The 14964-nt window shown below is 37.8% G+C and overlaps 1 protein-coding gene across 1 annotated transcript in view; it reads left to right on the top strand.

Moving 5' to 3' along the window:
• Window positions 1-14964, top strand: part of TENM1 (teneurin transmembrane protein 1) — a 442965-nt gene that overhangs the window by 261166 nt on the left and 166835 nt on the right. Inside the window, exon 12 of the mRNA XM_053580321.1 lies at window positions 9640-9759. Coding sequence (XP_053436296.1) covers window positions 9640-9759 — 120 coding nt within the window. The remainder of the gene's footprint in view (window positions 1-9639; window positions 9760-14964) is intronic.

Below are 14964 nucleotides of genomic sequence, written 5' to 3'. Positions count from 1 at the left end.
GGCGACCTGGGGTCCAATATCCCTCTGAAAGCAATGTGTCAGAATCTTTGGTGATATTTGGGAAATTTTCATTCATAATATTCTCTAGTATGGCTTCCATTCCTCTGGAGCATCCTTCTTCACCTTCTGGGATTCCTATAACTCGTATGTTGGAACGCTTCATGAAGTCCCATAATTCTGACAGTGAATGTTATGATTTCTCTCTCTTGTTTTCTGCCTCTATTACTATTTGAGTTATCTCAAGAACTTTGTCCTCTACCTCCAAAATTCTTTCTTCTGCATGGTCTAACCTGTTGCTGATACTTTCCATTTCATCTTTAAGTTCCCTAATTGACTTCTTCAGTTCCTTCAGCACTGCTATATCCTTTTTATATTCTTCACATTGTGCATCTCTTATTTGATTCTGTTTTTGGATTTCCTTTTGGTTATTTTCCAATTTATTAGCAGTTTCCTTCATTGTTTCCATCATTTCCCTCATTGTTTTCATCACGTGTATTCTAAATTCCCTTTCTGTCATTCCTAACATTTCTTTATAGGTAGAATCCTCTGCAGTAGCTACCTCATGGTCCCTTGGAGGGGTTGCTCTGCACTGGTTCTTCATCTTGCCTGGAGTTTTCTGCTGATTCTTCCTCATGAGTGATTTCTTTTATCTGTTTCCTTGCCCTAATTTTCCTTTCACTTCCTCTTGCTCTTTAAGTTCCCATGCCTGTGAACTAACGTTTCGATGAGTCCTTTTGGTACAGGACCAGAAGGATGAGAAGGTTGAAGACCAAGCAGGGATAAAATAAAGAAAGAAAAAGAAAGAAAGAATGAATAGAAAATAGAGAAAGGAGAGGGGGTGGGTAAAAGGAAATATTGACAAAAAGAAGAGAGGCACAGAAAGAGGGAGACAGAGCAATATAAGTGTAAAGTAGGGTACTTTGACACAACTTTAAAAAAAAAACAAACCTCTGGGGGTGCCCAGTTGTGTGGTTCCCTTGAGGTCAGCAGCTCCTTGCTAACCTGGTCGGACACAGTACCACACCTCCACCAAGTAGAGAGGAAAGACAAAAATGCTATAAATCAAACCTCTTCTCAGACCATAAGGCACTAAAGGTGGAACTCAACTCTAACAAAAACGTTCAACCCCACACAAAGGCATGGAAATTAAACAGACTTCCGTTGAATAACAGAAGGGTGCAGGAAGAAATAAAACAGGAAATCATTAACTTCCTTGAGGATAACAACAATGAAGACAAAAGCTACCAAAACCTGTGGGATACTGCAAAAGCAGTTTTGAGAGGAAAATTTATCGCTTTAGATGCCTACATTTGAAAACAGAAAGAGAGCACGTCAATAAACTCACAAGCCATCTTACGGAATTGGAAAAAGAAGAACAATCTAAGCCTAAACACAGTAGAAGAAAAGAAATATCCAAAATCAAATGAGAGATCAAAGAAATTGAAAACAAAAGAATCATTCAGAAAATTAATGAAACAAGGAGTTGTTGTTTTTTTTTCAAAAATTAAATCAAATAGATAAACCATTGACCAGACTAACAAGAAATACAAAAGTAAAATTCCTCATAACCTCAATCAGAAATCATAAAGGGGAAATAACAACTGATCCCACAGAGATACAAGAGATCATCTCTAAATACTACCAGAAACTCTATGCCCAGAAATTTGACAATGTGAAGGAAATGGATCAATATTTGGAATCACACCCTCTCCCTAGACTTAGCCAGGAAGAAATAGAGCTCCTGAACAGACCAATTTCAAGCACTGAGATCAAAGAAACAATAAAAAATCTTCCAACCAAAAAATGCCCTGATCCCGATGGCTTCACTCCAGAATTGTATCAAACCTTCAAGGAAGAGCTTATTCCTGTACTGCAAAAATTATTCCAAACAATTGAGGAACAAGGAATCTTCCCCAACACATTCTATGAAACCTACATCACCCTGATACCAAAACCAGGAAAAGACCCAAACAAAAAGGAGAATTTCAGACCAATCTCACTCATGAATATAGATGCAAAAATTCTCAACAAAATCCTAGCCAATACATTACAGCTTATCATCAAAAAAGTCATTCATCATGATCAAGTAGGCTTCATCCCAGGGATGCAAGGCTGGTTTAATATACACAAGTCCATAAACGTTATCCACCATATTAAAAGAGGCAAAAATAAAGATCACATGATCCTCTCAATAGATGCAAAAAAAGCATTTGATAAAATCCAGCATCGTTTTCTAAATAGAAAATTGAAGAGTATAGGCATATGTGGAATATTTCTAAAACTGATTGAAGCTATCTATGACAAACCCACAGCTAGTATTTTACTGTATGGAGTAAAACTGAAAGCTTTTCCTCTTAGAACTGGAACCGGACAAGGTTGTCGTCTGTCATCTTTAATATTCAACATGGTGCCGGAAGTTGTAGCCAATACAATTAGGCAAGACAAGGAAATAAAGGGAATCCAAATGGGAGCAGAGGAGGTCAAACTCTCCCTCTTTGCTGACGACATGATCTTATACTTAGAGAACCCCAAAGACTCAACCACAAGACTCCTGGAAGTCATCAAAAAATACGTTAATGTTTCAGGATATAAAATCAATGTCCACAGGTCAGTAGCCTTTGTATACACCGATAACAGTCAAGATGAGAAGCTAATTAAGGACACCATAGTTTCAAAGAAAATGAAATACCTAGGAATATACCTAACGAAGGAGGTGAAGGACCTCTATAAAGAAAACTACGAAATTCTCAGAAAGGAAATAGCAGAGGATATTAACAAATGGAAGAACATACCATGCTCATGGATGGGAAGAATCAATGTTGTTAAAATGTCTATACTTCCCAAAGCAATCTACCTATTCAATGCCATTCCTATCAAAATACCAACATCGTACTTTCCAGATTTGGAGAAAATGATTCTGCGTTTTGTATGGAACCGGAAAAAATCCTGTATAGCTAAGGCAGTTCTTAGTAACAAAAATAAAGCTGGAGGCATCAGCATACCAGATTTTAGTCTGTACTACAAAGCCATAGTGCTCAAGACAGCATGGTACTGGCACAAAAACAGAGACATAGACACTTGGAATCGAATTGAAAACCAAGAAATGAAGCTAACATCTTACAACCACCTAATCTTCGATAAACCAAACAAGAACATACCTTGGGGGAAAGACTCCCCATTCAATAAATGGTGTTGGGAGAACTGGATATCCACATGTAAAAGACTGAAACTGGACCCACACCTCTCCCCACTCACAAAAATTGATTCAAGATGGATAAAGGACTTAAATTTAAGGCATGAAACAATAAAAATCCTCAAAGAAAGCATAGGAAAAACACTGGAAGATATTGGCCTGGGGAAAGACTTCATGAAGAAGACTGCCATGGCAATTGCAACAACAACAAAAATAAACAAATGGAACTTCATTAAACTGAAAAGCTTCTGTACAGCTAAGGAGACAACAACCAAAGCAAAGAGACAACCTACACAATGGGAAAGGACATTTGCATATTTTCAATCAGACAAAAGCTTGATAACTAGGATCTATAGAGAACTCAAATTAATCCACATGAAAAAAGCCAACAATCCCATATATCAATGGGCAAGAGACATGAATAGAACCTTCTCTAAAGATGACAGACGAATGGCTAACAAACACATGAAAAAATGTTCATCATCTCTATATATTAGAGAAATGCAAATCAAAACAACCCTGAGATATCATCTAACCCCAGTGAGAATGGCCCACATCACAAAATCTCAAAACTGCAGATGCTGGCGTGGATGTGGAGAGAAGGGAAAACTTTTACACTGCTGGTGGGACTGCAAACTAGTACAACCTTTCTGGAAGGAAGTATGGAGAAACCTCAAAGCACTCAAGCTAGACCTCCCATTTGATCCTGCAATCCCATTACTGGGCATCTACCCAGAAGGAAAAAAATCCTTTTATCATAAGGACACTTGTACTAGACTGTTTATTGCAGCTCAATTTATAATCGCCAAAATGTGGAAACAGCGTAAATGCCCACCAACCCAGGAATGGATTAACAAGCTGTGGTATATGTATACCATGGAATACTATTCCGCTATTAAAAAAAAAAAATGGAGATTTTACATCCTTCGTATTAACCTGGATGGAAGTAGAAGACATCGTTCTTAGTAAAGCATCACAAGAATGGAGAAACATGAATCCTATGTACTCGATTTTGATATGAGGACAATTAATGACAATTAAGGTTATTGGGGGGGGAAGCAGAAAGAGGGATGGAGGGATGGGGTGGGGCCTTGGTGTGTGTCACACTTTATGGGGGCAAGACATGATTGCAAGAGGGACTTTACCTAACAATTGCAATCAGTGTAACCTGGCTTATTGTACCCTCAATGAATCCCCAACAAAAAAAAAAGAAAAGAAAATTATGAAATCCTCAGAAAGGAAATAGCAGAGGATATTAACTAATGGAAGAACATACCATGCTCATGGATGGGAGGAATCAACATTGTTAATATGTCCATACTTCCCAAAGCAATCTACCTATTCAATGCCATTCCTATTAAAATACCAACATTATACTTTCAAGATTTGGAAAAGATGATTCTGCATTTTGTATGGAACCAGCAAAAAAACCCGTATAGCTAAGGCAGTTCTTAGTAATAAAAATAAAGCTGAGGGCATCAGCATACCAGATTTTAGGCTGTACTACAAAGCCATAGTGGTCAAGACAGCATGGTACTGGCACAAAAACAGAGACATAGACACTTGGAGTCGAATAGAAACCAGGAAATGAAACTAACATCTTACAACCACCTGATCTTTGATAAACCAAACAAGAACATACCTTGGGGGAAAGACTCCCCATTCAATAAATGGTGTTGGGAGAACTGGATATCCACATGTAAAAGACTGAAAGTGGACCCACACCTTTCTCCACTCACAAAAAATTGATTCAAGATTTATAAAGGACTTAAATTTAAGACATGAAACAATAAAAATCCTCAAAGAAAGCATAGGGAAAACACTGGAAGATATTGTCTTGGGGAAAGACTTCATGAAGAAGACTGCCATGGCAATTGCAACAACAACAAAAATAAACAAATGGGACTTCATTAAACTGAAAAGCTTCTGTACAGCTAAGGAGACAACCAAAGCAAATAGACAACCTACACAATGGGAAAGGACATTTGCATATTTTGAATCAGACAAAAGCTTGATAACTAGGATCTATAGAGAACTCAAATTAATCCACATGAAAAAAGCCAACAATCCCATATATCAATGAGCAAGAGACAGGAATAGAACTTTCTCTAAAGAAGACAGATGAATGGCTAATAAACATATGAAAAAATGCTCATCATCCCTATCAATTAGAGAAATGCAAATCAAAACTACCCTGAAATACCATCTAACCCCAGCGAGAATGGCCCACATCACAAAATTTCAAAACTGCAGATGCTGGCATTGACGTGGAGAGAAGGGAACACTTTTAGACTGCTGGTGGGACTGCAAACTAGTACAATCTTTCTGGAAGGAAGTATGGAGAAACCTCAAAGCACTCAAGCTAGACCTCCCATTTGATCCTGCGATCCCATTACTGGGCATCTACTCAGAAGGAAAAAAAAATCCTTTTATCATAAGGACACTTCTACTAGACTGCTTATTGTAGCTCAATTTACAATCGCCAAAATGTGGAAACAGCCTAAATGCCCACCAACCCAGGAATGGATTAACAAGCTGTGGTATATGTATACCATGGAATACTATTCATCTATTAAAAAAAATGGAAACTTTACATCCTTCGTATTAACCTGGATGGAAATGGAAGACATTATTCTTAGTAAAGCATCACAAGAATGGAGAAGCATGAATCCTGTGTACTCAATTTTGATATGAGGACAATTAATGACAATTAAGGTCACAGTGGGGGTGGGGGAAGGGGAGAGCAGAGACAGAAAGAAGGAGGGAGGGGTGGGGAAAGGAAGAGCAGAGAGAGGGAAAGAGGGAGGGGGCGGGGCCTTGGCGTGTGCCACACCTTCTGGGAGCAAGACATGATTGCAAGAGGGACTTTACCTAAATAATGCAATCAGTGTAACCTGGCTTATTGTACCCTCAATGAATCCCCAACAATAAATAAATAAATAAATAAACAAACAAACAAATAAATAAAACACAGGTCCTTGAAGGACTAGGAAGTACGTTGAAGGTAGTTGTGATGTAGCAAATATTTAAAAACTCAAGATGCTTCCCTAGGGTAGGCCAAGAACAGGCCGTGTAAGGCTGACCAACTTCAATGGTGGTTTGAAGAAGCCAAGGACTCTCTGGAGGAGGAAACAGGGCGACACCACAATGGGAAATAAGAAAAAGCACAGAAAGAAGGATTGTGCTACTATCAAAGACAGACCTTTGCCATCCATACATACCTCACTACTCAACTGGGATCTAACCTTAGAAAAAGATTAGGTTGTCTTGGATATTAAAAGCATAAGCACAACAGGTTATATAAATAGGGGAGAAACTGTATTTTAATGGCTATGTGAATCAGAGAACAAAACAGATTATAAGGCTACCATACACAATTAGGAAGATAATTGAATTTAGGAGCTGGGAGTGCACAAAATGGCAGTTGAGCTGAACAATATGGCAGAATATACCATACTTGCCAAGAGTATTACATGAAGGCTCTCTAATGGCCATTTGCCATTTGGAGCTGTTGTAGCCTGGGGAAGTGAATAGGCTCAAGAGCTTTTTTTTTTTTTTTTTTTTAATGGAGAGCTTGCCTGAGAAGTAGATTTTTCCCCCTAGGTTTCTCCATGCAGTGTCAGTCAGGATTACTGAAAATTAAAAAGAATACTTGAACATAGTCCCAAAATTTACATAATTTATACTAGCACTGGATGATTGATATTGGTCTAATAATGATCCAGGAATAAAAAGAGCTAAGAGTGATTCTTGTGAAAAATGGATGACATGTAGTGTGTAAATAATGGGAGCAAATACAGCAAGATACAGGGAATCTTAGAACATTTAAAGTCTAATACATTACAAAGGGAGTTCAATACTGATAAATGTAGAATAATAAGTTTTATGGGGCTTTATCATATGCTGTAAGTTTGTGTGGATCATAAAATATAAGGAATAAAAAAAGTAGGGGAGTTGAAAGACAAGTCTGTCGCATTATTTATGAATGATGAAGAGTGAAATGAATGAGAAGAAGAACAGGTAGACAATGTCCTGAATAATGATGACTCATGAGTCATTATCACACAAATCTGTGTGCTTCATAAAATATGAGGAATATTAAGGAGCAGAAGAGTCAAAAGACAAGTCTACTCAGAATGAGATACAGAATGAAGGAAGAGAGGAACACAGGGGACATGCATAGAATAACGATGATTTTTATGAGACTTTCACTCACCAGCCTGGATCCTTCATAAATATAAGCAGCATAGAAAATAAAAGAGTAGCAAAAAGAGGAGACATGTCTGTGTCTGTCATAAAATATGAGAAAATAATGCCAACCAGGCTTGACAAAATAAAAACAAAAATAATTGAGCCTAGTACAGCTGTGGAAAGACACAAAGTCTAGATTAATGCGAACAAATAAAATGAGTGAGTATAGAATTGTCTTGCCATTAGGGAATCAGTAAGCACCTAGGTAGGTGTTACTGTTGCAAAGGCCACCTTGTTAACTGGTGGAGCTTGGCAAGTTCATAATTAACCCTCACCACACTCCCAAAAGAGCCAACAGCATTTAGGGATCAGAAAACAATGTTTATCTTAGTTTCCAAATAGTTTGGCCTCACTAACACACAATCCCGTGTCAGCTCCTCTGGATCCAATCCCTGTGTAGTTTGCAGATTTTCTCAGTTGTTTCAGCTTAATCTATACCCACCTTTGTCAAATATTGCTTTGCAAAGTGCTCTTACAGATTATTGTATAAAACCAAGGATGTCCTTCTGTTTTCATTTCTTGTTACTTTGGACTTAGAACTTGAGACCACATCTATCAGGATTAGTTCAAAATACAGAACTCAGTGACTTCAAATGTCTTCTCTAATAGAACAAATGGGAGTTCAAAATGATATAGAAACTGGGAGAATCAGATCTGACAAAGTAATGCCAATGTGCCATTTGCATGCCATCCAGAACCATGATTTGCATAATTCATAAAATGGATAGCTCACTGGAAAGAAGACAGCCATTGATCTAAGTCACAGAGCTAGGTTTGTTGGTCTGAGAGTTTACAATATACACAAACGCTAATAGCAACAATTATCCTTAGCTTACCTTTGTGTGATACTTAATGGCTTATAATTTGTGTCGGGAAGGCCTAACATAGTGCAGAATAAATCCTGTTAGCATGACTGATTGCAACTGAATTTGGTAGTGAGGTTTATTAGCTAAAGTATATAAAACAAACTTTGGCTAGTAACCGTCTTTAGCTTATTCAGAAATACTTTTCTTTTTCTTAAGTGATCTTTGTTGTCATGCACCTTCAGATACTTGCACTTGCCTTGACTTGCTGATTCTGTTAAAAGAATAAATAATCCCAAGGTAGAATTATTAGGGTTACTCTGGAAAGCCATGTTGCCAGAGTAACATGGCCTCTTTTAATCCATCATTGAGCTGCCCTTGATACCCTGAATCCCACTTAGTGAAAAAACTGACATTGATGCCCTAGGAAATATCATTGACCTTGCTCAACCTTCCTCAAATGTGCCGGCTTCACCTATAAAATTCATGTCCAAGAGCTCAGGGCTGCCAAGACTAGGATTAAACTCTAGTGAAAAAACTGTTCCTTCTCCTGCAAATAACACCAGACAGGTAAAAAATGTTTGCTTGGGAATTGTCCCAGGGCCCTCTTCTTAACCGCCAGCCTCCTGGAATTTGTAACAGCTTGTCTGCCAGGCTAGAGCTGAAAGTCATAGGCATTTTAGTGGACTATGTCCATGAGATACAGCCCTGTTTAGGGTTTAGTTTAATGTGTGGTTGGTTGTCTTCCTAGAAAAAGCAATTTGTCAGTATAAATCGAGAGCCCTAAAGTGTTCATAACTATGTATGTAAATGCATAAAAATGTACACAACAAACTCATACTGCTGATTACCTCTGGTAAGAAGACCAGGAAGTGGGAGAGAAGTGGTCAGCAGGGATTTCGGTGCTATCTAGAACATATTTGTATACTAACTAATGTGATTAATTCTAATTTTGATAAGATAGAAGTATCCTTCCACAACTAGGACTCTCTCTTAAGGAAACAATAAGAAATTCAAGGCAGAAAAAAATTTAAGAAACAATTAAATGTCCTAAAATAGAGGATGGGTTAAACAAGTTACAGAATACTATTTTAAGGGTATATTAAATAGTAACAAAGATGATATGTTAAAGAATTTCTAATTACATTGGACAATGTTGATAATATACTGTTAAAAACATTTGGATTCAGAACTATACCTAGTGTGATCTTAATTTTGGTAAGTATAAAAGATATGCATACCCTCCCTAAAATATTGTTACTAGTTTCTACTGGTTGGTAAAATTATTATTTTCTTTGTTTTACTGGATTGTTTTTTCTGAATTTTCTGCAGTGTGGCTTCTGAAACCTGGTTTTAATATGCTTTTATATTTGTCTTGGTCTTGTGTTACAGGCGTGCCTGTGTGATTCGAGGCCAAGTGGTTGCCATAGATGGAACCCCTCTAGTAGGGGTAAATGTCAGTTTCTTGCACCACAGTGATTATGGGTTTACCATCAGCCGACAAGATGGAAGGTATGTCAATATTACTTCTGAACATTGTGGGAGCCAAACGCTGTCCTCTAGCCATGGGTAAAACCAGGCCTCAGATGAATCAGTGATGATAAGCCCATCTTCCTTCCAGCTGTATCTGGAAAAGACTTTGGTGATATTTATTTCCAATATGCCCCATCAAATTCAAACTGAATTTCTCTTCTAATCCTTTACTTTTATTCTCAAGTCTTCTTGAAACCCTAGCCACATGGAAAGTTGTCTGTTTTTTATTTCATTTCATTTATAAATCTAACTTCAAAGTTCAGTGAGATAACACAAAGGATAAATAAGGAACCACAGAACACCTCATCTGTTCTCCCACAACACCACCAAAATATTTCAGGAGGGATCATGTCCAAAAGATGTCTTCCGAAAGTACAGAATTCACCCAATTTAATTAACATATTTTTTACTGTGTCCTCCTTAGCCTATCTGTTTGACTAGTGGCTACAACTGATGGACAAGCATCGGTAGCCTATTTAACTATATTGATTTAATCTGAAGCACCAACCACCAGGCTGCTTTCTAAGGGATTCTTAAGGTTATCTGAGACCTGGGAAGTAAGACCTCTAAGTAAAACCTTTTCATCCTGGAAAAGGATTTGCTCAAAAAAAACTTTTGTTGCTGTCATTTAGACAGACGTTTGTTCAGAATATTTGAGTCAATAGGCCCATGAGTCCAGTATAAAAGGTACCTATTTATGACTCTCAGGAACACTGTAATAATGGCCTTTAGGTGCCCTAGTCTCCAGGTGGCTACCTTTAAAATGTCCTACTTATAACGAGCCGCTTCAGTACTCACAGAAAAAGACCTGTTGGCTTGGCACTTTATCACAGTGTGAGAGACGATCTCATTTTGAGAACCTATAATCAAACTTTGTTAGTCCTAACCACTTCAGAAATGTTAATCGTCCAACTTGGGCTGTGCTGGATTTATTTTTTCAGCTTCCTGTCAAGAAAGTGCTTAAAAATTAGTTAAAGAAGATAACAAGGAAGAGTTTTAACCAACTAAAGACAACAAACTTTTTAAAGACTTTAATGCGTCATATGAATTATTTATATGTAAATTATGTTGCTAACTACTAACTAGCTATGTATTGATTATAACAAGTTCAGCAGAGCTACTTTGGTAGCAAGTAGTGTGTGTCTGTGTACATATATATATATATATATATACACACACACTCTCCCATGCATGCATTATATATATATCACATTTCTATCAAATATTCTGTATCTGCAGTTCTCTTGATTTAAATGGATCTTTCTCTCAGTTACATTGAATGATGAAATTCTGGGAATTTACTCACCAGTAACAACTACACGAAACTAGCCTCTCCTTTACAAGGATATTCAACCATGTACTCACACATTGAGAAATGGATTATTTCTTTAAACAGAATATGTCCTCTGAGATATTTGACTTCTTATGGCTGCTCAGGTAGAACTGATGGACCCTCATGTTTTTTAGCTTGTGTATAAAAGTTTCGGTGAATTATTCAATATTCACAAAAGAACTTAAAAGAATCTCGATGTCTAAAGAGTCTAAAAATTTCTGCTTCCAACTTACAGAGAATATTAAAAAAGGGTAATTTTGTTGTTATTTTTGTGTTTTTCATTTTAAGTAAAATGCCAAGACCCTCCTCTGCTGAGCTCATTGTGAGAACTAGGTTTATGTAGATGACAGATACTAGCCAAAATACTAACTCTCCCCTGAGGCTCCATAATGGGTGTAAGCATGCAAAATACGGGTCTCAAATGCCAACCAGACTGTTCCACTGTCATTTCTTAGACATAAAGTGGTAGTGTGATGAGAGGTTCCATTTATATGTCTCTGCTTTTTGCTACCTCAGATTGAGTAAGTACATTTCAAACATAGAAAGTACAAGAAATGGGAGGTCTAATTTGAGTTCTTTAAGGATTCTCCATACTTCTTTCCAAAGAGGCTATATTAGTTTGCAGCCCCACCAACAGTGTAAAAGTGTCCCCCTTTCTCCACATTCACCATCGCATCTGTAACTATGGGACTTTGTGACGTGGGCTTCTCTCACTGGGGCTAGGTGCTTTCTTAGGGTGGTTTTGATTTGCATTTCTCTGATAATCAGGGACAATGAGCATTTTTTATATGTTTGTTAACCATTTGTCTCTCTTTCTCAAAGAAGGTTCTGTTCATGTCTCTTGCCCAGTGATAGATGGGATTGTCTTGCTCCCATTTGATCCCACGATCCCATTACTAGGCACCTACCCAGAAAGAAAAAAGAAATCATTTTATCATAAGGATATTTGCACTAGATTGTTCTTGCAGCTCAATTTATAATCTCCCAAGATGTGGAAACAACCTAAATGCCCATCAACCCAGGAATGGATTAACATGCTGTGGTATATGTGTATCATGGAATGCTATTCAGACATTTAAAAAGATGAAGACTTTACACCTTTTGTATTAACCTGGATGGAGTTGAAATGCATTCTTCTTAGTAAAGTATCAGAAGAATGGAAAAGCAAATATCTAATGTACTTAGAAGCCAGCAGACGATCTAATACATCCCCATTTAAGAGCAAAACTCAATTCAGTTCAGGTTGGGGGGAGGGGAACGAGGGAGAAAAGAGGAGGCAGGAGAGGAGGGGATTGGTGTGCTCCCACTTTATGGGAACAATATAAGGGTATATGGCACACTTTGGGGTGTGGGACAGAACTATGAGAGGGACTCTGCCTAACAAATGCAAATATCGTAACCTGGTTGGTTGTACCCTCACATTAACCTGAAATTAAAAAAGAAAACTATACCTGAGGGCAAAATATTATAGAAAGCCTGAGATTAGCACTTAGGTAAATAGTAAACAGAGTATGATATATGTAAGATGCTAAAAGTCTCCTTCATCCAAATGTCAATCCCAGCAGTCTGCTGCAGTGCTTACAAGTCTCACCAATAGTATCACTACTTTAGGTGACACTATCAGCTCTCTCAAAGTCCATGTTAAATACAAATACATTATGTAGGATATAGAACTATTTACACCCATGATCAACCACTTGCAAAAGTTGTTTGACAACTTTCCCTAGAGAACCAGGAATAGTGTAGGAAGTCATGGGACCAAAGCAATGTATACAAAGCAGAGGAAGGATGGTGGTATAAGACTGAGCCCTATTTTTTTTTTTTTTTTTTTTTTTTTAGAGACAGTCTCACTTTCTCACCCTTGGTAGAGTGTTGTGGCATCACAGCTCACAGCAACCTCCAACTCCTGGGTTTAGGTGATTCTCTTGCCTCAGCCTCCCGAGTAGCTGGGACCACAGGCACCCGCCACAACGCCCGGCTATTTTTTTGTTGCAGTTTGGCTGGGGCTGGGTTTGAACCCGCCACCCTTGGTATATGGGGTCGGCGCCCTACCCACTGAGCCACAGGCGCCGCCCTAAGACTGAACCCTTTAAAAGTATGAATAGATTAGCTATTCCAATAAAGAGAGGCCAGCAAAGCAAAAAAGAAAGAAGACAATTATAAAAGAAATGCAAATATTTATGAGTGTCCACTGTATGCCAGACACTTTCATTAATGTCATTCTGTTTCCCTCCTCACAGCAACCCCTAAGAGATAAATATCATTATTTTCATCTTCTGTATTTGTCAGATGAGAAACTAACACAGTTAATAAGGACAGAACCCAGGATTTAAACCCAAATAACCTGGCTCTTATTCTCTAATTTTCCACCTTCAGTTTGTATCTAGGAGGGCTGTCCAGAAAGTATCCAACCACGTATGTCTCTACTTTTCATAATATATGCCTGGGTACTTTCTGGACATCCCTCATCTAAGCAGTACTCAGTAAAATGTTGAAAGAGAACTTGGGTATAAATAGTTCAGCCAATGAAAAGCAAAGTAGATGGTGAAATTCTTAGAAGGTTCTTGAGAAACATTAAAATCTCAAGAACTTTGTTCTGACGATTGGAAGATGAATAGAGGGTTCCTTCTGATTCCCTTCAACACAAAAGTTTCTTCCTTTATGGATACCATTAGGCAGAGGTAAAGACATTGCACAGGCCTCAGTAGTCCTCTACCTATGAATCAGACTGGTTTGACCTATTACGGACTAACAACAATCTCTAAACAAATAAATCCTCTCCCTTGGGTCTTTTATGCCCATTCTCCTATGACCTGTTCTTATTTTATTTTATTTTTTTATTAAATCATAGCTGTGTACATCAATATGATCATGGGGCACCATGCACTTGGTTCATAGACCATTTGACACATTTTGAGGAGGGCTATGTCAACTAATGTGATGAAAATGTGTCAAATGGTCTATGACCTGTTCTTAATAACCCATGCAAATGAAGGTGATTTGTGATGGGAGAAATCCCAAAGAACTACTCATTCAGAGAGCATTCTATTTGGCATTGGAATGGTTTAGATGGAGTTTTGGCCGCAGATCCACCTTCTAGCTCCCTAACAATTAATGAGTCATCCAGGCAGCATTTATTCTTTATAACAACTAGGTAGGAAGAGGAGAAGTGTATCAGTAAGAGTTTTGCAGGGATACAAAACACAGAGATATAGATAGCTATAGTGAGAGAGAGAGAGATTTATTTCAATTTATTTAAAGGAATTCACTTGTGTGATTGTGAGGAGTGGCAAGTCTGAAATCTGTAGGGCAGGCTGGCAGACTGGAAACTCTCCGAAAAGAATTGATACAGTGGTCTTGAGGCAGAATTTCTTCTTTCTCACAGAAATTTCAGTTTTGTGCTCAAGGCCTTCAACTGATTGGATGAGGCCCACCAACATTATCTAGGACCATCTCCTTTACTTAAATTCAACTGATGACAGATATTAACCACATCCACAAAAGGTCTCCATAGCAACACCTAGACCGTATTTGGTTAAATAACTCAGAACTATAACCTAGCCAAATTGAGACATAAAATTAACCATCCTAAGAAAACTACAAGTTAGAGGGAGAACTTAAAAATCAGTATGTGCTCATGGAAAGAAATCAAAAGCTGGTCTGTAACTCCTTTGAACTATAAGGAAAGAAAATGTGGTAAATTTAGAAGGGCAATGGATCTGAATTGAGAAGAAAGTTAATATTCGTTGAGTCCCCACTCTCTTTGACCGTTAAGTCTTTATCTAGTCTTCTCACTTTAAATAGTAAGTGAGGGATCAGTCATAGGGGCTCCATTTTACTAAAAAGAAAAA

The sequence above is a fragment of the Nycticebus coucang genome, chromosome X, assembly GCF_027406575.1.
Source record: "Nycticebus coucang isolate mNycCou1 chromosome X, mNycCou1.pri, whole genome shotgun sequence".
In the NCBI taxonomy this organism is placed as follows: domain Eukaryota; kingdom Metazoa; phylum Chordata; class Mammalia; order Primates; family Lorisidae; genus Nycticebus; species Nycticebus coucang.
The sequence above is the reverse complement of the archived record's forward strand: the minus strand, read 5'-3'. Positions and strand labels throughout refer to the sequence as shown.